Source organism: Onychomys torridus, chromosome 5, assembly GCF_903995425.1.
Source record: "Onychomys torridus chromosome 5, mOncTor1.1, whole genome shotgun sequence".
Taxonomy (NCBI): domain Eukaryota; kingdom Metazoa; phylum Chordata; class Mammalia; order Rodentia; family Cricetidae; genus Onychomys; species Onychomys torridus.
This window is the reverse complement of record NC_050447.1, coordinates 131,175,232-131,200,858: the sequence shown is the minus strand read 5'-3', so window position 1 is coordinate 131,200,858 and position 25,627 is coordinate 131,175,232. Positions and strand designations below refer to the sequence as shown.

General features: G+C 42.0%; 1 protein-coding gene across 2 annotated transcripts in view; it reads left to right on the top strand.

Annotated features, from left to right (window-relative positions):
* The window catches only part of Ubqln1 (ubiquilin 1), a 41,179-nt gene extending 22,137 nt beyond the window's left edge, over window positions 1-19,042 (top strand). Inside the window, exons 3-11 of one of the 2 annotated variants that reach the window (XM_036187065.1) lie at window positions 1,253-1,368; window positions 3,886-4,148; window positions 5,973-6,131; window positions 6,276-6,510; window positions 11,604-11,746; window positions 14,013-14,096; window positions 15,252-15,367; window positions 15,580-15,748; window positions 17,178-19,042. In XM_036187065.1, coding sequence (XP_036042958.1) covers window positions 1,253-1,368; window positions 3,886-4,148; window positions 5,973-6,131; window positions 6,276-6,510; window positions 11,604-11,746; window positions 14,013-14,096; window positions 15,252-15,367; window positions 15,580-15,748; window positions 17,178-17,330 — 1,438 coding nt within the window. In that variant the 3' untranslated portion in view covers window positions 17,331-19,042. The remainder of the gene's footprint in view (window positions 1-1,252; window positions 1,369-3,885; window positions 4,149-5,972; window positions 6,132-6,275; window positions 6,511-11,603; window positions 11,747-14,012; window positions 14,097-15,251; window positions 15,368-15,579; window positions 15,749-17,177) is intronic. The other variant, XM_036187066.1, reaches the window with a different exon arrangement.
* The last annotated feature ends 6,585 nt before the right edge of the window (window positions 19,043-25,627 follow it).

Sequence of the window (25,627 nt, the reverse complement as noted above, 5' to 3'; positions counted from 1 at the left end):
TGAATATCATTTAGATTTTTCTTTCATCATTTGCTTTATCAGACTTACTTGAATATGAAGTTTTATTACATCATTCTGCTATACACACACCTAAAATAATGTAATGGAGTAAATGACTAAAGCCTCCTAAGACGTTTTCATGTTTATTCTTAACTTTGAGGCTAGCCATGACTAGTCCTGGAAGTGCATGCCTATGTTGCTGCACTAGCTTTTCTTTTTGAGAGAGGCTGACATGAACTTGCTCCTCCTGCCTTAGCCTCCTAAATGCTGGGATTATAGGTGTGCCTCACTGTGGACAGAGGGTCTGATTCTTCTGACTCTCCCATTGCTACAGACTGCAGTTGAAAAGCATTGTAGCGAAGCATGTCTTTCACAAGCTTGCATTTGCTCTAGGAACTTCTAAGCCATCCATACTCATTAGGCAGGTTTTTGTGCTGGTGTTCCCCAGAGAGCTGATAAGGAAATGTATTCTTCCTGTGCTTTTCTGAGTCCTTGATAAAGCTGTATCACAGTCATGTAAGAAGTTATTGAGGACACATGCAGATAACTGGTACACAGCACACAAAGGCATGCATGGTGACTGATGCCAAGCAAGTGTAAGGCAGATTGTGACTTGTGGGGTGTTAAAGTGGACCTTTGAATCAACAGTGAAGTGGTGAGATCCACAGTCTCACCTGACATCAGATGACAGAGGCTTCTCTAATAAAATCCTGCTGTTCTTAAAGTACTAGGTGATGATGACACCTGAATTGTTAGCGTCACAGTCTGAGCCTTGGCCTCCTTAACAAGCTGGCTCCACCTTTTGTCCTTGGTGTCCAGTTAAACAGACAGATGATGCTGAAGACGAGAGAAGGGAAGTCCACTGAAAATGCAGTCACACTCTGGGAAGAAGAACAAATAGAGTCCAGTGACAGCCTCCCCACCCCCTTTTTCCAGGTCCTGACAAAGATTAGGTTGACATGGAGGATAAGAGGTATACATATCTAAATAGTCCTAGTAAAAGTGAGGTCCCGCCTATGGACCCATCCTTGTCTTGGCTTCAATCTCACCTACAAGGTATTCTATCCAGTTGTCAAAACTGTGAAATTGAATTCCAGGACAGGTTCTCCCGCTAGTTGACACCAGCTCTCCAGCCTTTCTTTCTCCCAGCATGTGGTTCCTGGGGAAACTCCAGCTCCTTGGACCCGTGTGTCAGGAGTCTGACAGCCAAAGGGAGATGCATTTTACATTGTGATTTAATTATTTTCACTAGGCCGCAAGATCATTCAGCTCAGCAAACAAATACCACTGGAAGCGATGCTACCAATTCATCATCTCCTAATAGTAACCCCACATCTGCTCCTGCTGCTAACAGCCCTTTTGGCTTAGGTAAGTGTTGTTTTGGTTTTTTTGTTTTTGTTTTTGTTTTTTTAGATAGGGATGGGAGTAAAAAGTTAGTTCTCAGGGGTTGGGGATTTAGCTCAGTGGTAGAGTGCTTGCCTGGCAAGCACAAGGCCCTGAGTTCGATCCTCACCTCAAAAAAATAAAATAAAAAAAGTTCTCTTTCTCCAAGAGTTTTAGATAAAATGACAGGATAAAACATAAGTCATTAAAAAAAAAAAACAAAAACCACAAGTTTTTAGACTTTTCATAGTTCTGTAATTGTGTTAAGAAAGTAGCTTGGGATACAAGCATGTTTGATTAGCTTACATTTATATTTAATAAATGACACACATCTGTTTTATAATGAAAGAGATGTAGCCTGTGTGTACCTAATAATCTGACTACCACATAATTGCATATGAAGATATAGTTAATTGATGATAAGCTGTGATCAAGTGAATAATATTGTTTTCATTTGTACAAGCAAGGTATTAGGCAGACTATGCTAGTTATTTGTTACCTTTTTGTCCTGTGTTTTGTTTGAGAAAGTCTTGCACATGTAGCCTGAGTTAGCTTTGAACTCTGGTCTTTCTACATTAGCTTGCTGGTGTGGAGATTGCAGGTATCCAGAATCACTCTGGACCTACAATAGTTCCTTGGAAACTGTTCTAGGTGCTGGAGAGAGCTCAGCAGTTCAGAGGTGGCTCATAGTTTGCTCTTGGAAAAGGATCTGGGTTCAGTTCCCAGTACCCACACTGTGGCTCACAACCATCCATAACTCTAGTTCCAAGGGACCTGATGCCCTCTTCTGACCCTGTGGATGCTAGGCTACATGTGGTGCACATACATATGAGCAGGCAAAACATTCACACACACAAAAGAAAAAATACTAAATCTAATACTTCAGCCCAAACCACATTCCTTGCCTTCCTCCCGCTCACCTCAGCCCCTGCTCTCCTCCCCGCTTTGTCCCCACTCTCTATGCAAGCACTTCACACTGTCCTTCCCCAGCCCCACACTGCTGCTCTTTGTCCAGTTGCATATTTTTGAGATTTTTGTTGAGGAAAAATGTTCTGAAGCTAACAAAAGTTGGGCTAAATAGAAGAATTGCTTAAATGTTGGTATCTAGCTAGTATAGTGCTTTGAAGTTTTTCTTAGGTGTCATTTTCATATAGTAGGAATCATACACCTTTTGCCCTTTTCATGGAAATTTTTGGGTAACTCAATTATAGTATGCCAGTATATGGTAGATAAGTTCTAGAGCATGGCGTGGATGCTACACAACACACAGTACTAATAACAAGAGAATAGAAACTTTTGTAGGTTTACACAGAGAGGAAGGAGTCTCCAGCTGCTTCTCTTCTCCTTCGAGGACAGGTTGGTGGGGCTGAAAGTTCCACCTTTAATCCATTAGGCTTTCTGATGACCAGCTATACCATCCTGGTCTTTTCACTGTTAACTTCATCAGTGGAGCGATCTACAGGGCCTGCTATAACAACAAAGGCACTCAAGATGCCTAGGCTTTTTGGAATCCTGTAAGGGATCAAGAAGGAACAAATAGGTTGTGTTTTACTAGACAGGTTAAAATATATGTCTAGTTGGTTCTGTTAAATATCAAAGTTGAAAATCTGGCTGGTTTTGGTTGTAGGATGTATTTGGGGTGGGGGCTCCACTGTGACAAACACCAAAAAGAAGCGGTTTAGATGAGGAAAAAATGTTGACCCATGGTTTCAGCTGAGGGACTGCTGCTGCATTAAGGCCTGTGGTGTGGCAAGGAGGGGCAGCAGAGAGCTGCTTCCCTCCCAGAGTAACTGCAGCCTTGAGCTTCTGCCTGTCACTGCACAGATGAATGAGAAGAGGCCAATTGAGTCTCTAAGCTGTGCTTTATTTCAGGGCTAGTAATCTGAGGAGACCACATCTCATCTTCGGCCAGCAGATGATACTGGGTGGGGGAGAACAGAAACGAGGTAGTTGATCATTTCAGAGCTCAGGTTTGCCTCTCTGGTCAGATGGTCAGCCATGAGACTGGTAGTTCCTGTGTCTCCTGTGTTAGACCTTTCATTCATCCCTAGTCTTTGGGTGCCTGGGTTCAGACAGTCTTGAAACCCTGAGACTAATTAGTGTCTGCTTAGTGTCAGTGCTGCATTGCTAGGGGATCTGGTCTGCTGTGGGTGCAGTGGGTGCTGTACAGTGTTCATGTGGAGTACAAGTATGTCTTTACAGTACAGATAGAGAAGTCCTCTACCCTTCAATGCACTGCACTGCACAGCCCATTGAACTCTGAACTCAGCACCAGTCACCTTCCTGGGTGTCACCAGCTGAGGATCTAGGCTTTGGGGCAGCAGCACTGCATATCTAAGCCGTAGCATAGGAATTAAAGCTGAATGGTATAGTAGTAAGTATAACCTAATATCATAAAAATGAGAGTTGTTTTGTTTCTTGTGTATTATTGAGTTAACAATTCTTCATGTTTTAGCACAAGCTTCTGAATTTCATTTTTGTTTTTCCCTCTTATCCTCTAAGGTGGACTTGGAGGACTTGCAGGTCTCAGTAGCTTGGGTTTAAATACTACCAACTTCTCTGAACTACAGAGCCAAATGCAACGGCAGCTTTTGTCCAACCCTGAAATGATGGTCCAGATCATGGAAAATCCCTTCGTCCAGAGCATGCTCTCAAACCCTGACCTGATGCGGCAGTTGATTATGGCCAATCCACAGATGCAACAGTTGATACAGAGAAATCCAGAGATTAGCCATATGCTTAATAATCCAGATATAATGAGACAGGTGTGTAAAGAAGTAGTTTCTTTCACTTAATTACACATACACATTATATGTTTCTTTCTGTGGTTTCAGAGATTGCATTGTGTATGTCCTACTAAATTAAAGAGAATTCCAACCATTGTTTAAGGAAAGTCAGCAAAACGTAAATATTAATTGGGTCTGTTTGAACTATGAATTTTCTGCTATGCTTGAAAATTCTTTAAGAAAACACTTTAGCCGGGCAATGGTGGTGGCGCACGCCTTTAATCCCAGCACTCGGGAGGCAGAGACAGGTGGATCTCTGTGTGTTCGAGGCCAGCCTGGTCTACAGAGTGAGATCCAGGACAGGCGCAAAGCTACACAGAGAAACCCTGTCTCGAAAAACCAAAAAGAAAAGCAAAGACAAGACTTTAGAGGACAAGCCTTCCGTACCCATTTCTCCTCGGTGCTGGGGGTCCAAGAGAAGGTTCTTAGAATGCAGGATGGAGAGATGATGTCAGTGCCCTGCCCCTCCCTCACACATTAAAAACAAAACAGTTTTGGGAGAGGGGGAAACACTGGCAAAATAATGCTGTATGGAAAAATAATTCAGTGAGAACATTTAGATTGGTCATGGTGGTGCATGGCTTTAACCCCAACACTTGGGGGACAGAGGCAGGAGGATCTCTTGTGAGTTTGAGGCCAGCAGGGACTACGTAGAGAAACCTGTATCAAAAAATGGGGATCAGGGTGGAGTTTGAGGGTTTAAGAAATAAACAAGTCCATTTTTGGACATGCACCATTCACTCAAACTGCTTTGTGATATCCCATGAATGTGTATTGTTTTTAGAGATAAAATCCACCAGGAATTTTAAGAAGTGCTTTCCTAATTTAAATAGTATAAGAAATTTGGTTTAAAACTCTTAATTGGCTTTTATGATGCTAGAATTCGATGATACCTCACCCTATAAAATAGAATTAGTGTTTCTGTGAACTGAGCAAATGAATTGGACTTTCTAGCAGGCAGAAAACAAGTGAGGACAGCAAAGACTGGCAGCAAGTGTGACAGAGTCACTTTCCTAACAGTTAGGATGCTGACTCAGCTTCACTGGAATCATCTGTTTTGTTTTTCAAATAGCTGTTTAAAAGTTCAGTTTTGTAGTAGGAATCTTAAAAGGTCTTATTAATGAAACCAAACCTGAGGCCAGTTATTGGGATGAATGCTGGAAGATCAGAGACACAGAACAAGCTACAGCCATCTCACCTTGCTAGTTCCTCAGGTGATCTTGTTTCCTGAGGCTGGAAGCTTCTGAGTCCTCCTCCACATGAATCTCAGCTGAACTGTGTTGCTCCAAAGCCTGAACGCTTAACCAACCAAATGCTTAACTAACTACATGCTTTTACTCCTTTAGTTCCTGGTCCTCACCCTTATATACCTTTCTCTTTCTGCCCCCACTCCCTGGGATTAAAGGTTGGGTTTCTGGGGTTAAAGGCGTAGGTCACCATGCTTAGCTGTTTCTAAAATGGCCTTGAACACACAGAGATCCACCTGACTCTGCCTCCCAAGTGCTGGGATTAAAGGCGTGCATCACCACGGCCCAACTTCTGCTATGGCTTACTCTTCCCATTTTCTAGCCACCATTTTTGGCTTTGTTCTAGTGGCTGTCTGTTCTCTGACCCCAGATATGTTTATTTCAGGGAACACAATACCCACCACACAGTTTGACTACCTGGCACTTAGCACAAGTGGCCCCATTGAGTTTTCTGGGGCCTGGTACAGGAGCTAGTCCAAGTCAGTGGCTTCTCATAAACTTAGCTAGTTAAACGCTATTTCAGTGCCTTTTTTTAAAATGGAGATTTCTTTCTTAGACATTGGAACTTGCCAGAAATCCAGCAATGATGCAGGAAATGATGAGGAACCAGGACCGAGCCTTGAGCAACCTAGAAAGCATTCCTGGGGGCTACAATGCTTTACGACGCATGTATACAGATATTCAGGAGCCTATGCTGAGTGCCGCACAAGAGCAGGTGATCCATTTATTCCAAGACTTGGGCCTAAGAGTTGTTCATGTCTAGCACAGATAGTCTGTGATTGAGGAACCGATATATGGAGAATGTGGCTTCATTGAAAAGTAACTACATGTTTGTTAATATTTTTTTCTTTTCTTTCAGTTTGGTGGTAATCCATTTGCTTCCTTAGTGAGCAGTACTTCCTCTGGTGAAGGAAGTCAGCCTTCTCGAACAGAAAATAGGGATCCACTACCCAATCCATGGGCTCCACAGACTTCCCAGAGTTCACCAGCTACTGGCAGCACTACCAGCACTGTGAGTGGCTCTGCTGGGGGTGCCACCAGTACCCCCACTGGGCAGAGTGCCTCAGGGCCAGGCTTGGTACCTGGAGCAGGAGGTATGTGGCCTTGCATTGATATAATGAAACTGTTGCTGATACTATCATTCATGTGCATCCCTTTTATGAAAATTCTTTGTTGCAGGCTTTTGGGATTGTTTGAAGGATAGAATTTTTAAATTGTATATGTATCTATAAGGTATAACATTTGTTTTAAATATGTATCTATTATAGTATGTGTGTACAGTAGCCCATGGAAATCAGAAAAGGGTGTTGGGTCCTCTAGAACTGGAATTATAGACGGTTGCAAGCCATCATGTGGGTGCTGGGAATTAAACTGAAGTTTTCTGCAAGAGCAGTAAACTCTCTCTCTTAGTCACTGCTCTATCTCTAGCCCCTACAACATGTTCTGATCTGTGTATTTGTTGTGAAATGATTAAGCGTATGTAGTCACCATGTTATACTGATGATCTCCAGAGCTCATTCCTGGGGAATATTTAAACAGAAGAATAACATATTTTAAGATGATAATAAAATTATCTTGTCTACTATTCGAAGAGCATGTATTGAGTACTATGGTTTGGGATGAAATGCCCCTCACAGGTTCATGTGTAAAGCCTCAGCTGCTGGCACTATTTTGGGAGGTGTGAGAAACTGTAGGAGATGGGTAGGTTCCCAGAGGTGAGTCCTAGGATGCCCCTTCCCTGCAACTTGGCTGCCATGATATGAACTCTAGTGCTTGGTTTGCCACAATTTCCATGCTGTTGTGGACTGGTGTCTTCAAAACCATAAGCCATAATAAATTCCTCTTTTAAATTGTCTTATGTCCAGCATTTTGTCACAGTTACATGAAAGTATTATTAATATATTGGGGGGAGTCAGAATTAATGAAAGGAACTTGATTCTGAGGTCATTTGAGTAACCTAGGACATGAAATAATGGCTGAGTGACTAAAAAAGGAAAATAAGCCACATACTTACTGATGAAAAATTAAAACAATTGCCCTCGTTATTGCCATGATTATACTGTTATTGTTAGATACAAGATATAAAAATGCAGTTTTAGATGTCTAACACCTAGTTGTTGCCACACTAATTCAAATATTTCTCTCTCTTGCTTCATTCTTTCTTCCTCTGAGACAGCCATCTTTAGCTCTAGGAATTCACAGACATAGACGACTACACGGTGTGTAGTTCTTTTGTGTCTGTCCGCACTCATTTTGAAATCAATTTATACTGTGTATATCTCTGATTTGTTTTGCTGAAAAGTATTTCATTCTAGGGGTATATGGCTTCATTACCACATGTGTACTTCCCCCACCCCTTAACCTAGTTTTTCAATACTTTGTAGAGATGTAGAGCCATACAAATTAGGCATGGAGCTTGGAAAACAAAGTTGAGATTTCCAGATAAGGTGAAAACACTATGTGTTGGATCTTAGCAGAGGCCAGAAAGGACTTGAAAATTGTGATATCTGCTGAGTTGGAATGAGTGTGGGGGATGATGTCTGTGAACTAAGGCTTCATTCAGAGTTGACATAGTCAGAGATAAGGATATGTCCATATTACTCTGAAAAGATTGGTCTTGACTTCACACCTGTAGGTAATCCTTTTGTTCTGTGCTTTTTTATCCAAATTTCAGTACTGTTGTTGATATGTGCGTCTGTTTTTGAGGCCAGCCATATTTTATGAAGGCTGGAATCTGAGTATTGTTGTGCTCAGGTCTTTGGTTGCTTTTCACTTAACATTTTGTTTATGAGTCTTTTAATTAGATGCTTCCTTCCTGGGTTCATTCCCATTGTTATGTGAGAGATAAGAGACTTAGTTAGAAATAAATAGGCGAGAGAAAACAGGATAGACTCGATGGGCCTGGATCCTTATCCACTGACCCAGAGCTTTATTCCAAGGGGCTATTTATAACAACACCAAGGGGTGGAGCAAAAGATCTCCCCCTTGCTAGTTACAGCCAAGTGTAGACCCTTACAAACACCTGATACTCAGGCCTGTGGTCCAATCAACCTCTTCTGCAGCCCTGCTGGGTACAGCCACTAGGAAACCTAGTGGGCTACAAAATCCTTCCCCATGTCCCATCTTCCCAAACTGGTTTCCTTTCTCCTCCCAGTTGACCCCAACCTCTGCTTTTGTATTACATGTATTCAGCCTTATGTCTAGTTCCACGTGAGAGAGAACATGTGTCTAAGTCTGGTTCATTTCACTTAGCATAAGATTTCTAGTTGCTCCCATACATAGTCCTGCAAATGGTAGTTTTCTTTACAGTTGCATAGACTTGCATTGCATATATATTCCACATATTCTCTTATCCGGTTGTCTGTTGGTGGACACCTAGGCTGGCTCTTCAGCCTGGCTGCTGTGAATAAAACAATATGTTACTTCAGAGTCCTTCAGATATATACCCAAGAATGGTGTAGCTGGGTCATGTGTAGTTTGATTTTCAGTTCTGTAGGATCCTCCACACTGATTTCCGTAGTGGCTGCACAAGTTTATATTCCCATGTGCAGTGACTAAGGTCTCCTCTAGCCCTCTATCCTTCCTTGCCTGTGTTTTTTAAGCATTCTAGCTGAAATGAGATGGAATCCCAAATCAATTTAATTTGTGTTTCCCTGATGCCTAAGGATTGAACTTTTTCAAGTATTTGTATGTCTTTTGAGAACTGACTACTCAGCTTATTATTGGATGGACTTACTGAGTGGGTGGTTTGAGGTTCTTTTGTTCAAGGCTAGCCTGTCCTACAGAGCTAGTTCAGGACAGCCAGAGATACACAGAGAAACCCTGTCTTGAAAAAAACAAAAACAGCAAAAAATTAGTTCATTACAGTGAGTAAGTGTGAGTTAGCATGCTAAGTGAATGGAGAAACTTCAGTTTCTGGCAAAAGCTGATTTCTAAAGTTATCGAAGGTTTCATAACATTGACTGGGTGTTCTCATTTAGAAAAAGATTAATCTCATCCACGAACTAATAAAACACTGCTGTACCTCTGCCAAGATACCATCCATGCTTTGGCACATCAGGATATTGAGCTGTTTCTGACAAGATAGAACTTAACTGATGAAGTTTGTAGGAGGAGTAAGTGATGGTCATCATTGATGGTCTACTGTTGCAATAACACCGACTAAGTCTTTTCTCGGGTACTTGCCTATAATGAATAAGCCAGTCATAAGACTTGTAAATTGGCCCGACTAAACCCTTTTAGTTCTCTACACATATTTTGGTCAATGTCAGGTGGAGCTTACTTGAGCAGACCCTACTTTAGGTCTCACTGAAGTTGTGTTTTCTCACTTGGTTGTTTTGTTGGTTTTTAAGGACTCACTGCAGCTCAGGCTGGACTCCAACACTAAATCCTTGGTGCCCTTGAAGACAGTCTCCCTAAGCAGTTCCATGAAAGATGTTACTTTATATATATGGAAGTTGTGGATCCCCGAGACCTAGGGTTACATGTGGGCACTAGGACTGAACCTCAGACATCTGCCAAGAGCAACAAATGCTCTTAACCACTGAGTGATCTCCAGCCCAGGAGTAAACTTTGTGATTCCCTAAATAACCTAGGACAGGACACCATTGGTAATGTCTTTTGACCTTTAGGAACCAAGAAACTATTACTCAGAATCATTAGTACTGTTTTTGAAATCTAATATTGATGCTGGCTCCACTGTCCTTAGTTCTGAGAAAAGCATTTGTTCTCCCCAAAAAGGTTGTGTTTACTTTCTCTAAACACATTTGCCTGTATAGTGTAGATATAACTGTGAGTTAGTTACTGCTGATACATAACTCTGCTTTACTGACATGCTCCTTGAAAATTTAACTGGTTGCAGCATAATCAAAGAAATATAGTTCTGCTGAGATACTTCACATTCATTTTGTAATTTTTCTGATCTTTGTTCTGCTGTGAGTAAACAATGTTGGTTGAGGTTGGGTTAAAAGATGATTTTATGTATATGGGTGTTTTGCTTGCATGTATGTCTGTACCATGTGCATGCAGTGCCTGAGGAGGCCAGCAGAGGGCATTGCATCTAGGCCTGGTCCTCTGAACTAGGGACCAATTCCCAATGACTGAGCCATCTTCTGGGCCAGCCTGTTGTTTCATTTTTTGAGACTGGGTCTCCCTTATGTACCACAGACCGGCTTGGAACTTCCTGTTCTACCTCGGCCTCCTGAGTGAATGTTCTTGTGCCTGGCTGGAATATTGTGATAAGTGTTTAATCTGATAATGTCTATGTATGTTGAATTCTTTGATATGGTCAAGTAAAGGCACTTCTGTGCCTTAAACCCATGATATTAACAGTTTACTTCTCTTATTTTACTTCTTGTATGATTAATTTACACTTGTAATTAAGAAAAAACAGGATTCTAGAGAGGTTTCTTGTGGCACTACAAAGCCATATGGAGCAGTGTGACACCACAGTTCGTTTAGGTGTCCTCGCCTTTCTAGGGTAAAAGCACCTAGCAGTATAGTCAGCATAATTATTCCTGCAAAATGATACAGACACTGAGCACAGATTTCAATAGCTTCCACATTTATACAGATATTTATCTTCACTAGAAGTTTTCCTGTTACCCATTTAAAAATATAAAAACAATGTTCACTTTGTGGGCTATATAAAACAAAAAAAAAATAGTGGAAGTGAAGAATTACATAGTTCCGTTAGCACTATACTGGCATTTTCTTTTCCTTTAGTATTATGTCAGAAGTGTTCTCTCTTTACTTGAAAGAAGCATACTTGCTTGCTTTTTTTTTTTTTTTTTTTGGTGACTCTGAAGTGACAGCGTCAGAATTCTTATGCCTTGGAGACCAGTAAAATAAGGGTTGATCTGAAAACAGCTTAGTGATCTCATCAGGTCATGGACCCTTATTAGGCATGGGTGTGCTGGAAAAAGGGATAGAGTAGGGTGGGACAGCATTTTCTCAGCTTCTCAGAAACCATATAGTTTAAACTTAGCTGTCTACTTCTAAGGTTGTCATTCCATATTTGGGAGCTGTGGTTGACCATGGGCAACCAAACTTCATAAAATGAACCTATTGCTGAGAGAGAATGACCATATGCCATTTTAAGTAGCTAAAATTTAAGTACAGTGTACACTGTTTTAAAATATTAATATGTCTTAATCTGGTTTTTGTTTTTTTGTAAATAAAATTTTAGCTAGTATGTTCAACACACCAGGAATGCAAAGCTTGTTGCAACAAATAACTGAAAACCCTCAGCTTATGCAGAACATGCTGGCTGCCCCATACATGAGAAGCATGATGCAGTCACTAAGCCAGAACCCTGACCTTGCTGCACAGGTGAGCTTATAGAAGTGTTTAAGAGTATTGTGAGCGGAATGGTTCTGTTCTTGGCTCTCCGAGTACTAGAGATGTAGACAAATTGCGTCTCCAGCTTTGGGGGGCAGTTTTATTTCATACATGCTTGGAACAACCTCATTTCTGCTATATGTTGATGCAGTGTGCTTTAAAAACAAACTGAAGCTTATGGAGAACTTACTCTAGTCACACTCCCCTGTTTGTCTGTTGTTTGGGTGTCCGCTCTCTGGGTGGTGGTTGTGCCCCACCTGGAGCAGCACCCACACCTGGACCTGAACAACTGTAGAGGGTATGTTGTAAGCCATGATTGTCCACAGTGGTTGCTACTGGTTTAGAGGTTTAGAATGCTTTCCTTCGTGGCTCCTCGATGTACGTCCAAAGGCTCCTTGTTTCATTATGCTGGATGAAATGGTTTTTATTTTCAAAATTCTGAAACCACATTGGCACAAGGATATAGCAGGTGTCCTTGAGGTGGGATCCTCAGTGAAAACTTACATAATGACAAATCATTAAAGACTAATGCTTCGGGATACTTTTTTATCTTAAACTATGTATGTTATGGGTCTATTTTATGACAGCTGGGCTTGTGGCTTCATTACTGAAATGCTTGATGTTAGTGTATCCTGAGCCTCTTTTGTCACTTGGGTAGCTGAGATGTAGAAATGTGGGAAGTGACCCTTTCCTATATTTTCAAGTGTGTATTTAGTTACAACACTGAGTATGCGTCTTATTATTAAAATTCTTCTTTAGTAAGCATATTTCATGTACGTTTGTGTTTATGAAGGATTTGGGCTCCTTTACACACTTGTTTTCTAACTTTAAAGTAAATACTGACAATGCTAGGTGTTGTCTCTTATTAGAGATTATTTTAAAACTTACAGTGTGCTCTGGCATCAGATGGTTGATTTTTAGTTTATTTTTTGAAATTTAAATATTTAAAATGTAAAAACTTAATTGTGGTATGAAGGTTCAGGTAAGTTAGGAGAAATAATAAATATAATAAATGAAAAGATTTTTCTGTGACAAGCTTTTTCCAGACTAGTTGAATAATTTAAAATGAAGAATGAATGTGATAACTGGTTAATAACCTCAGAGTAAAGCAGCATTTGTCTGGAAGAATAAAGAGGCATTCCTGGCCTGGAGCAGCTCCTGTTTTATTTACTGCTCACGCGGAAATAATCTGTGTCCATAAAGCATTAACTATTTCCTGCTTTGGTGATGTTGAAATTAAATAATCTACTTTGAAAGGGGGGGAGAACTCTCTCTCTCTTTTTTTTTTTTAAAAACAAAACAAAACAGGATTTTCATACAGTTGTTCTTCAGTATGGTTACCTAATTGAGGGCAAAGGTCATTTCCTCCCCAGACTTTGGACAGGTAAACAGGCGTTAGTCACTCATTAGAAAGTGACACACCATCTGTCTTTTGAACTGAACAGTCTCTGGTTTGCTGACTGTGTGAGTGTACCTTCAGGCAGTCAAGTCCTGTTACTACTGCCCTGGCTTTTCAGTTGGTCAGACTTGGAAGGTTAGGAGGCATCCCACTTTTCTCCTGTGGTGCTAAGGAGGTGGAGTCCAGATGCTAATCTTAGTGGTCTCATTTTCATCTTTGGGTCTTAGGTATTTTAACACTTCCCCAGAGGACTGTTGGTGCTAGTTTGGGCTGGTTTTCATCTAGCAGCTCCATTTCTCTGGCAAGTTGGTTGCTGTTTGGTGGTTATTCTGGACTTAATATCAAACGTTAGACGTGGGCAGGTAGACAATAGTGGCTCCAGATCTGAGTGTTTTCTGTGCTTGCTGTTGGTGTGTTGAGGTCTCTAAGCAAGCCATATTTAAGCTTTTACAGATTGATGTTTCTTTTATTCTATAGTGTAGCCAAAAGCGTTATCTTCCTGCGAGCCTGGCACTCCCAGATTTCCCCAAAGGCAGAAGTTCACCTTCGTTGAAGGAAAAGACCACAGAACAATTGCTTTCATTTTTTAGGGCCCAGCATGTCATCATCATCATCCACTATTCTCGGTGAAGAGAAGCTGCCTTCCTTCCTTCCTACCTCCTACCTACCTATCTCTCTCCTTTCTTTCTCCCTGAGTTCCTTGTGGATAGAACTTCCCTGCTCCCTTTTTATCTGTGTTCTCCCTTCCTCCCTTTGAAGTGCCAATTTAGGCACTTGGAGGAAGGTAGAATATTAAACCAGGTACATTACTTGTTTCAGATATTTCCAGTTAAAATTGTTTGAACACTTGCCCCATAGATGATGCTGAATAATCCCCTATTTGCTGGAAATCCTCAGCTTCAAGAACAAATGAGACAACAGCTCCCAACTTTCCTCCAACAAGTGAGTAAGAAAAGATGCTGCTGTCTTTGTAATGATCTGCTTGAAAGGTTGATGGTGAACGTGGCCTCCTTCCTGGCTGATAGAGCAGTGCAGAGAGAGGAGCGTGTGATTCCACCCACTTGCAGACCCAGCCTGATCCTCCCCAGCCCGTGTCACTCCTGACTGTGTTTAGTACTGTGTTGCCTTGCTCACGAGGATTTCGGGTTTGGAAGGCTTCATTAATAGCACAGGCCATTTCCCTTCACTTTGCTAGCCTTGAAGTGCTTCCTTGTAGCACATACACTAGTTTGAACTAGTTTTGAGTGAGCTACCCTCTCTTACTTCACAGGTTGGGTTTTGTTGTAATGTCTCAGTTTCTTCCAAATTAGTAGAATGCTTGTTCTCCAAGGAGTAGACCTCATTTCCTCAAAACCAGAAATAGTAAGGTTAAAATTGTCAGTGTTGTCGCATCAGGAAGGTTTAAAAACACAGTGCCCAAGATTGTCATAGTATTATTCAAAAACATGAAAGTGGTGTTGGTGCTTTTGGAAATTGTAGTTCTTAGGGTTCATATCTGACTGAAATGATTGTTAGGCCAGCCAGCCGTTATCCACGGTCAGTGATTGTCCTTGGTCTACTGCAGTGCTCTAAGCCCCCTGTTTGTCAGTCAGGTGTGGGTGTTTGAAAGGAATGAAGCTAACCTTGGGACACTGGATTGATTCCACTTCAGAGCAATTGTTGAGGTGGCAGACTGTTAACATTGTTAAGTTAGCAGCAGACAGTGTGTGGTCAGGAGACATTCACACTTTCACCAGCATACCACCATCCAATAAATCGTGCAGTTGGAGTTGCTTAGAAATGGTTGGCCTTTTGTTTGGTTTTTGTTCTTTTTTTCTTCTGTCGGAGTTGGGGGAAATGTGGCTTCTGGGATTGCTCTTAATTGTCTTCATTCTGTAAACAGCTTTTATGTAGGCTTGCAATCAAGTCAAGTCATGATTTGTGTATGGAATTTGCTGTCAAAGAGGAGGGTTTATGTGTATTTTGGGAAGAAATATGGAGTACTGCTGTCTGGGAATAAGGTTTTAGATTTTCTTTTAAAAATGTAGCAAAGTTGGAAAAAAATGTACCTACCTTGCTTTTAATTCTTTGATAACCGCTGTTTTTCCTTCTCCCTAGATGCAGAATCCTGACACACTGTCAGCGATGTCGAACCCTAGAGCCATGCAGGCGCTGTTGCAGATTCAGCAGGGCTTGCAGACACTGGCAACAGAAGCCCCCGGCCTCATCCCAGGGTAGGCTTATTTGGGAAATATTTGAAAGCACATAATGGTTCATTTCTCTGAAGATTTCAAAATTAATATTGTTCTGCCTTTTATTTTGGTTATTGACTTATTTCTTAGTTTTCAAAGTTACACCTGCTTACTTTTAAGAAAATAACTTAGCGAATACTATGTTGAAATGTAACTGGTTGATCAGCTGATGGGCATGTGTGTGCTTTCCCTAGGTTTAATCCTGGCTTGGGGGCAGCAGGCAATTCTGGAGGCACTTCAGGAAACAGCGCACCTAGCACTGCACCTAGTGAAAACACGAGCCCCACAGGGGGTGCTACTGAGCCAGGCCACCAGCAGTTTATCCAGCAAATGCTACAAGCTCTTGCTGGGGTGAATCCTCAGGTGACAATGCTTTTCTTTACAAATTTTGCATTCCTAACTTAAGTATAGAACTTTCAAAAAAGGCAAAAGAAAGCAGCAGCCATTTAGTGTTTAGGTAATGAAAAGTACTATTCCAAGGGTATTAAATCTAAAACCAGGCATTATAGAAATTAATTTTGTTGCTATATCAGATACCAAAGAAAAGAATGCTTCAATCTAATGCCATAGTATTTAGAAATAGCCTTATAAAATGGGAGTTTTGAAGTCCTTTCTTCAAAGTCATTTGAAATAAGTTTTATTTTATAAGGATTTATCAGGGTGAGCCTAAAAAATACTGTCAGTGTTTCAGAACACCTGTATCTAGGCTTCCTATTCTAGCTCATCCATCCCCAGTACTTCCTGTAGTAACTTAACGTGTGTGGACTCCTAGAGATGGTCTTGCACCTGTGAACATTTATTGTCTTTATTAAGAATTTAACATTAAGGGGGCCTGGAAAAATGACTTACTCAGTGGTTGAGAGCATTAGCTGTGCTTCCAGAGGACCCAGATCCAATTCCAGCACCCACATAGTAGCTCACAGGTGTCTGTAACTTCAGTATCCAGTCTCAGGGCTCTTCTAACTTCTGTGGGCATTAGGCATGCACATAGTGCACATACAGGCAAAACACATAAGATAAAGTTTTTTAAAATTTCTGCCATCAGGCTAGTTAGTATATTATAGTTGAAGTACATTCAGTATCAATACATGAGAAAGCATTAACTGTCTGTGCATGAGCTTTAGGAAGAGTTTCTGCTTGTTCACAAGCCTTAAAGCAATGGAATTTATTAAACCTGTTTCACCCTTTGTGGGAGAAGGGGAGAGGGAGGACCCCAAGGAATCAAATCCAAGGCCCCAAGCACTTATTCCCAGGCTATGAGGTTTTTTAAAAGGCAGAATTATATAGTCTATTTATCATGGTTGTTTAGATATAAACTTTTAAATTAAAATGATAAATAACTTTTAAATGTGATAGATATTTATAAATTGTAGCTAAATTATTTAAAATCATATTTTGCTCATTTGAAGTAAATATGCACTTATATATGTAAGGATAAATTATAAACTAAACAACACTTGGGAATATCTACTTTCTTAATAAAATAGTTGTAGCTGGTCTTGTATATTTTAGTTGAGTAAGTTCATTCATTTAAAAAGCAGCTGAAGGCCGGGCGATGGTGGCGCATGCCTTTAATCCCAGCACTTGGGAGGCAGAGCCAGACGGATCTCTGTGAGTTCGAGGCCAGCCTGGGCTACCAAGTGAGTTCCAGGAAAGGCACAAAGCTACACAGAGAAATCCTGTCTTGAAAAACAAAACAAAACAAAACAAAGCAGCTGAGGTGTTTGGACAGGGACTTGGCATTAGCGTAGCCTGCCTTCCTCAGAATGTGCCTCTGTGTTCCTCTCAACAGCTTCAGAGTCCAGAAGTCAGATTCCAGCAGCAACTGGAACAGCTCAGTGCCATGGGGTTTTTGAACCGAGAAGCAAACTTGCAAGCACTGATAGCAACAGGGGGCGATATCAACGCAGCAATTGAAAGGTTACTGGGCTCTCAGCCATCATAGCAGCATTTCTGTATCCTGAAAAAATGTAATTTATTTTTGATAACGGCTCTTAAATCTTTAAAATAACCTGCTTTATTTCATTGGAATTCTGTGCTGTTATAAACGAAACCAATAGGAAGCATCTGAGGTGGAGTGCAGTAAGATGTGCGGGTTTTCTGTATCTTTGGAACAGTGGGAATCAATGTTTTCAGTTAAGGCTGCTGCATGCATCAAACAGTTGGCATTTATTGTAATTTTTTTAAAATATCACCTTTTCTAATTGGGTGAACAAATTTTTGTCCTGCATCTGTCCAACTAACTTGCTTTTTAAACATAACCCTATGGTAGTAATTTATGTAGAATAAAGGCATTAAAAAGCAGATCATTTGCGCTCCATGATTTGTGGGACAGTATTGCTTATTGTGACTTTGGCATGTATTTTTGCAAATAATGCTGTAAGATTTATACTACTGACAATTTTGCTTATTTGTATACAGTACAAATTATTGCGCGTTTCTAGATCATCTAAGCAAAATTCCTGTAACCAAAAAAAGTAAAATAAGGATTCTTAATTGTGTAGAATCTTACAGCATCTTTGATAAACATCTCTCAGCAGAAGTGCCATTTAGTCAGGTTTGTTGAAAATAAAGAAAAACTGATTCTGGTTATCTCTTTAGGGACATTTAATTGTACAGAAAATATAATGTAATAATATCTCAACATTTACATAATGGCTGTAAAGTACCTTTATTTTGTTCAGATTGAAGAAGCACTGTAACACACCAATGCATATGCCCGGGGTTGCTGCTCCCCATAGTCTCTAAGCAGCATTGAGTTTGGTTGAATGTGCTTTCACTGAAAGTGCTGATGTTTCCATTTTAATTGCCATATAAAAGTAGAACTATCTTTTGGGTTTATCAGCTTTCTCATTCATAGGCAATACCTGGATTTAAAATGATTAGTGAGCCACTCGTTTCTGAAGTGTTTGCCTAGTTCTATTAAGAAATAGTTGAATGTTGTGCTGTTCAGAGCCTCAGAGAGGGGGGTGGGGGATGGGTAAGACAGAATCTATTCTGGATTGGGCCAGCCTGAACTAAGTGATACTGGCAACTAAGATTCTGTGGAGACTCTATGCGTATAGTAGTGTCAGTCTGGTGAAAACAAAGAGCCGTTTTAACAGTTTTGAGTACATTTGGCTATCTTATAGCCTCTTTCTTCCTTCCCCAAAGAAGTTCTGTTTGCCTAACTCTCACACTGTTGGGGTGATACATTCCTTTGGGACCAATTAAAATATAACTTTAGGGTCAGTGATATATGCGGCTGACTCTGGTTCAGTATTCTCTTAGGTCATTGTATTCTTTCTTGTACAGTTATCCGAAATTATGATGTTAAAATAATCTAAAACGAGTTCAGACAAATAAAATCAAGGGAACTAGAAGGTGAATTCCATAACTTCTGTAAGCTGCTTGCTATTAAAAGGTTGAGAGGCCAGGTTGCCCCCAGACTGCACTGTTGTGACACTTTTCCCAGGAAGAAAGCATGTACAAAGGTCAGGGTGGAGGCATGGCTGGAGGAGCTTAGCAAGGATAGTGTTGGTGTGTCCCTGCCCTCTGCCTTACGCCTCCGTCTGTCTGGGTTAAGGACTTTGTACTGGTGAATGGTACCACAGGCGGGGCGGTGTCATCACCAGTTTGATTTATTAATCACAAATAACAATAAATTTCCAGCTTTTACACTGGTTTGTCTTGCCTCTTTTGTAGAAAAAATGTCTGTTTTTTCTCAACACGTCTTAATGTAAAGGTTATTTGGCTTAATTTATCCCAGATTTTGTGAAAAGTGGGCTATTTTCTTCTTGGGGGGATGGGGTATAGCAGTGGTTTATGCAACAGGATATTACTCCGTAGATCCGGCTGTTTGGAAATTCATTATCTGTGTATCCCTAGACTGAATCTGCACTGGTCCTCCTCCTGAGTAAGTCTCCTGAGTATTGTGTGATAACATGTGAGCCGTCCTGTCCTGCAAGTGCAGTGTTGTGACAGTGAGCCATCGAGTAGGTCAGGCTACGGAGTGTTCTTTGACTTGATGCTTTCCACTCCCAGTAGGTTTGTTTAGGAGTGACCCCGTGTACAGACAGCAGAGCTGTTGTTGGAATTCTTAGAAATGCTAAGAAAACATTGAGTGCATGCATAGATTGTTCTTACATCAAGTCCTTTAGAACAATTTGAGTAAAGAATGGGGGAGGTGAAACTCTAAACAAAAGTTACCAGATAACAGGCACATGACAGCTGGGTCTCTCTGTGTGTTCGGGATTTCTAATTTCAAGCCAGTTGGGGTCCTATGTGCCTGTAACTGGGGGGAGATCCAAAGTTTGAGGCCAGTTTGGATATACTGTGAAATTCTGTGTATCAAAAGAAGAAAAAGGATAAATACTCAAATCTTGGATTTCAAGTTTGGTTTAACCATAGTAATGAAAGGGATTATTAATTAGACAAGGCCTGTATCCCTGGCTTCCTCGAACTCACAAAGATCCACTAGCCTCTGTGGGTTTTTTGTTTGTTTTTAACAAATAGCATTTCCTTTTAAACAAATAGCATTTTCTTTTATTGTGGGGCAGCAGCGGTGTGTGGTCAAAACAAAGACAACCTATGGAAATAGATTGAAGTTGCTACCAGGAAGTGTGGCAAGGGAACAGGATAATATTACAGGGAGCAGAAACTTCCTAGGAGCTCAGTTTACCTCGCTGTACTTTGTGTCATAAAGTGTGCAAGGAACTTACCCAGTTCCTGAAGTCCATAGTTAAATATGTGTATGCATGGAAACATTCACTACAGGCAGCAGAAATCTCATTATGTTGAAAGCATCTCTTGTCTGAAATGCTCTGGACCAAAAGTTCCAGTTGTTTTGGGTTTTAGAGTAGTTGTGTCTAATGAGATATCTAGGGAGTAGATATAAGTCTGGACATAAAATTCATTAATGTTTCACACATACCTTATACACAGTATTTTAAATCACTTTGTGGATGAAACAAAAGTTTGTGTCCACTGACTCACCAGAAAGCAAAGATCTCACTTTCCTCCCTGTGTGGACAATCTGGCTATTTGACATCACCATAACCCTGGCTGAATATATGTGCCATCAGTGAGCAACCATTTCCTTATACTTATTCACGCATAAGTATTGAAAAATATGACCTACTCATACAATGGGAGAAAATGGCTTCCTCAGGCTACCAAGATCAACTGTTAACAGTGTAGTATGTTTCTCATTAAAGTGTTACTGTGCCTCATATGATTTAAGTGAGAAACATCAAAAGCAGCTGAGGAGCTGGGAAATGGATCTTCTAGAGATGTGTGGGAATATGTTGCTGACTGGTTTTTTTCAAATATTTCTTCTGGAGTCATCTGCCTTGTTAACGACTTTTTTTTGTCCCAGAAGTTCCTTTGATAAATGGACTTGACCTTCTGGTATGAGTGCACAGCCTAGCCCTTGAGGAAGGCCACGCAGTTGCACATGTTGTCAGGAGGCACTGTTTGCAGTTCTGTCCACGCTGTCTTCATCACCATTACGGCCATCAGTGCAGGGCAGTCCATCTGTTGACCACAGCCTGGTGTTCAGAGCATCCTCAGTAGTCACGTTTCCCATGACTTTCTCTGCTGTAGATGCTGCTTTGCCACTCATCTTTAAAATGTTCATGCCATTCCTTCTTTTAAGTTTCTGCAGTCAGCCTTTGAATAGTCACAGTTCCGCTCGATCATTGGCTGTTTCACAAGCCACACACCGTCCAACAGCACATGTTCACTGCTAACACTGATGGGTCCACTTTTTCAGTACTTCACCAGGGTACTTCAGTTTTAGCTTTAGGCCATGTTTTCTGTTCTTCATTACCCTTAGCTCACTTTAGCACAGACCTTCAACCGTTTCTCTTCCTGTTTCTTCAGGTCATATCTGGTAGGCATTCTAGTACCATACTCTTCAATAGATGATTTACAGCTGTCCAGTTTTTCTGGCAGGTTGATTTCCTGTGCTATAGATGGACATACATGCTTCCTCTTTTTCTTGTCCTAGCTGCTGGTCTTTTTGACATTTTAAACAAAATCATTATACCACAGAGCAGAAAACAAGCAAAAAAGGAAAAGTGAACAGTGAGTCTAAGTAGTATTTGTAAGTCTTGATTACATGTGGGTGACAGGGAGACGCATGCTGAGAGGATGCGTGGGTCGATGGATCTGGGCATCTGCTACAAAGGTACATCACAGCTGAAGAGAACTGGAAGGGTCTTCTCTTTGTTCTCTGTCACTCAGGTATAGCAGTAAAATACAATTCTGTCTGATACTAACAGTAGTGGGGCCAAGCTACATAGGAGACAGTACATACAATCTACTGCCTGCCAATATGAGGGGGTTCCCCAAGAAGTACAGCCTTGTAATAGAATCTGGGCCAGGAGTGGGCATTCTCATACAAGGGGTAACATTTGAGCAGAGACTTGAGAGAGGTGTCATTTTTGTATCCCACTGAGAGTTTGTGGTTATTAATAAATGAGAGAGTTTAGGCATTTTTCCCCCTGGTGTGTTATGTGTGGTGAACATGCTTGTCAGTGTGGGCATGTGTATCTATGGACTTGTGTGTAGAGGCCAAAGACCAATGTTACATTTCTTTCCCTGATCACTCTCCTCCTTTGTTTATTTGTTTGTTGAGGTGGGATCTCTGAACCTGGAACTCACTGATGAGGCTAGTCTGGCTGTCTCCACTTTCCTAGCCCTGGGATTACAGGCCGGTGTAGCATACCAGGCTTTTTAGTGGGTACAACTCAGCTCCTCCTGCTTCTGTGGCAGATACTTCACCAGCTGAGCCATCCTCAGCTAGATCTGCCGTTCTTAATTGAGAAAACAGGGTGGAGTGGGAGTGTTAGCCAGTGGCAGTCTAGGTTAAGAGGTCACAGGCCCTTGGGCTGGCTAGATGTGTTCTAGTTTTATTGCTGAGACTGTGAGAGATACTGTGATCGAGAACAGCTTAGGGGAAGAAAATGTCTATTGCACCGACCATGGCAGGTCATGATCCATCAATGAGGGAAGTCAAGGCAGAAATTTGAAGGAAGGCCTAGCTATTCCATACAGCATTGCCTCTGATCAGGGAACTCCTAGCCAAGTACAGAGAAGCCATGGAGAAACACAGGCTGGTTGGTACTCAGGACCACAGTGGGCATGGTGGCGTTAGACTGTAGTTACAGTAAACCAAGGGGGACACCGTGATGATCAGGAATGATCTGGGCAAGGCCTGGGGAACACACTTGGAATGGCACCAGAGCTTGAAGTAGCATGTGAGATTTAGAAACTACTCCTTTTTATTTATTTTCCCTTTACTTCCTTCTCCTGCATTCTGTAACATATACTGGTCTCCAATCTGGTCTGAAGTGTTTCAGAGGCTGTTCACAAACATCTGTAATTCCAACATGCCCCACAGGGAGGCCAAAGTCGTCAACAGCTGACTGTTGAGGGCATCAGACAGTGTACATTCTGAGGGTTAGGCAAAGCCATTGGAGAGAAGTTGGGTTGTACACAGTCACAAAGACAATCCATTCTTGGAGATAATTGCTACACCTGGCAGGGGCACAAAAGCATGTCCAGGAGCAATTCGTGGTATGGAGGAACAGAGGTGAATTAATCTGTGGGTATTGCATGTCAGAAACCTATTCCCGGCACTTGGGATGTCTGTCATCGCCAAGTCCAATGAGTGGAGACAAACTGAAACCTTTGTTTCCATTTGCTTTTGGTTTTTGAGACAAGGTCTCACTATATAGCCTTAGCCGGACTGGAACTCAGTGTAGACCAGGCTGGCTTCAGAGTCACAGACATCTGCCTGCCTTTGCTTCCTGGGTGCTGGCAGCAATGGCCTGTGCTGCTACACCTGGCTGAACTTTAGACTCTTTATTAAAGTCAACCATCTTAATCGAATCTAACTGCCTGAAAACTGCCTTATATCTTCTCTCCAGTCAGTCAACCTTCCAGGGGTTGTGGTGGGGTGGGCCATAAAGCCAATCATTCCAGAGTTCAGTTTTGTCCCTTTGTTCTAGGGACTCAGCCAGAACTCTAAGACGTGTGATGTCTTTCACCATCTCTTGGCATTCTCTGCATGTCTGGGCTCAGGCAGTTCTTCCAACCTCGAGTCTAGTTAACATCTGCCAGTGCCAACTTTGTACTCCTCCTGGGGTGTCTGTGCTGTAGGGGCAGGGTGGGTGGGTGCTGACTCAACCAACCATTGATTGTATATATATGAACTAAATACAGCAGACTCCTTTCAGCAATGTGAGATCTGCCTGTTCAGTATGCACACCAGGCCCACCAGTCCTCATGTGTAGAGGGAGCTGGTCTGTTGGTAATGCTCTCCATTGAGTTGATGTATTGAACTTTATGTTGCAATATAGCTTTGGAGCCTGTCCTGGAACTCACTCTGTATACCAGGCTGGCCTCGAACTCAGAGATCCGCCTGCCTCTGCCTCCCAAGAGCTGCCGCTGCCACCACCACCTGGCCATGTTGCAGTATTTTTGTTTTTATTTTTTAAAATCCTTTTTTGCTGAATTTCTCATTATGTACCACAAGTATGCAGAAGCTTGCAGGGGCAGAAGAGGAACTGAATCTTCGGGAACTGGTTATGAGCCACCATGTGGGTGCTGGGGACCAAATGTAGGCACTCTTAACTACTGAGCCATCCCACCAGTTTTTTATGGAGATAGGATCTCACTATGCAGCTCTGACTGAATGACCTGACTGTCAGTGTTGATCAGGCTGGCCTTGAACTCACAGATCCACCATGCCTGTCTCCCATTTATCATTTTTTAAAACTAGGCTTCCAGTTCTTTATGCAGCATTTCAGTCATTTTAATAGCATTGAATTTGGCTGTTGGAGTGTTAGGAACAACACAAAATAAAAATTAATAAAAAGAAAACAATAGTAAAATATAATCAAAAGGTAAAATGGTTGTGGGGGGGGGGCATTGAAGGTAGGAGCTTCTTTCCAGGTCTTCTAATGTGAGTCTCCCAGCCCTCTGGGTGAGGTTTCCTCCATCTGTAGATGGAGTTCACTGCAATTCCTCTTGGCTCCCACTGGCTGAGGCCTGGGCTGGTCATTGTTAAGCTGCCAGGGTCACTGCTAGGTCAATCTTAGAACTCTGCAGGCTCCGTGCATCAGGAGCTGCTGCTGGCTCCCATGGGCTTTGTAGCCTGTAGCCTGTTTCGGTTCCCATTTCCTCCAGAGCATCCCCTTCTACCCCTCTGTACACCCAGAGGTAATAAATGTCCCAACTGAAGTGTGTCAGAGGGGTCAGCAACCCGAGCACTGAGTTCTGCATGCAGGAAGAGAGAGGAGGGAACTTTAAGTTCTGCCTGTTGGTTTGAGCACTTACAAACCCACCCAGCAGCAAACTGCCCTGTGGGGAGGAGGCTGGAAAGATGCAGTCCTAGACCTGTGCTCAGAGCTTTCTGTTTCCATGGTAATGTGCAAGCTAAAGGCTTGTTCCTCATCTCACCACAGAAGTAGATGAGCACTGTATTCTATGGTCAGGCTCTTCTCTCCAGTGTGTTCCAGCCTCTCACTGTGTCTACATCAGGCCCTCTCCCCTTTCCAAGCCTTTGTGGCTGTCTCCATGGCAACCCAGTGGCAGGGAGTCCCCAGGATCCCTGATTGCTGCTTGCTTTCTGGTCCCTGGAGTGCCAGGATCTTAGACAATAACTATCCCCTTCTCAATATGGTGGCTGACTGTATCACACTCTGAGATATAGGGGGTGACAAAATGGATTGAGTCTCCAAAGCTTGCCTGCCAGACAGCTTTCAGGCCTGTCAGAAGTGTGGTCTTTTCTGACTGGGACCAGTCCAGCCTAGACAGCTCAGGTTCCACCTCTGCCTGATTCCCAATGCACTTTCTCTTGGAATGCAGTGTCCCCTTTGTTACCCAGACTCAGCCTCACTGCTACTTTCCTTTTGTCACTTGAGAGAGGGGTGGCCTAAGGCTTCTTCAAATGACATTAAACAGTTTCCTTTTCCTGTGGGAAGTCTGTCTTAATAAGCCCAGCCTATCCTGTATTCTAAGCCCAGTTCACCCCACCCTTTCTGTGCTCTGTTCCTCCTTTGGGCTTCTCTGAGTTCTCACCTGGAGTTCTGTAGATTTGTGAATTGTCCAGTGGGTTTTTGGCTTGGTCTGAACCCACCAGCTCTGAACTTGACCCTAATGACGAGTCTCTGATGCTTCCTTCCAGGTGGTGTTCTACATAAACTGCGTATCTAGCTGGGTCTGATAGACCAGAGCTTGCCCCGGTTCTGGGCC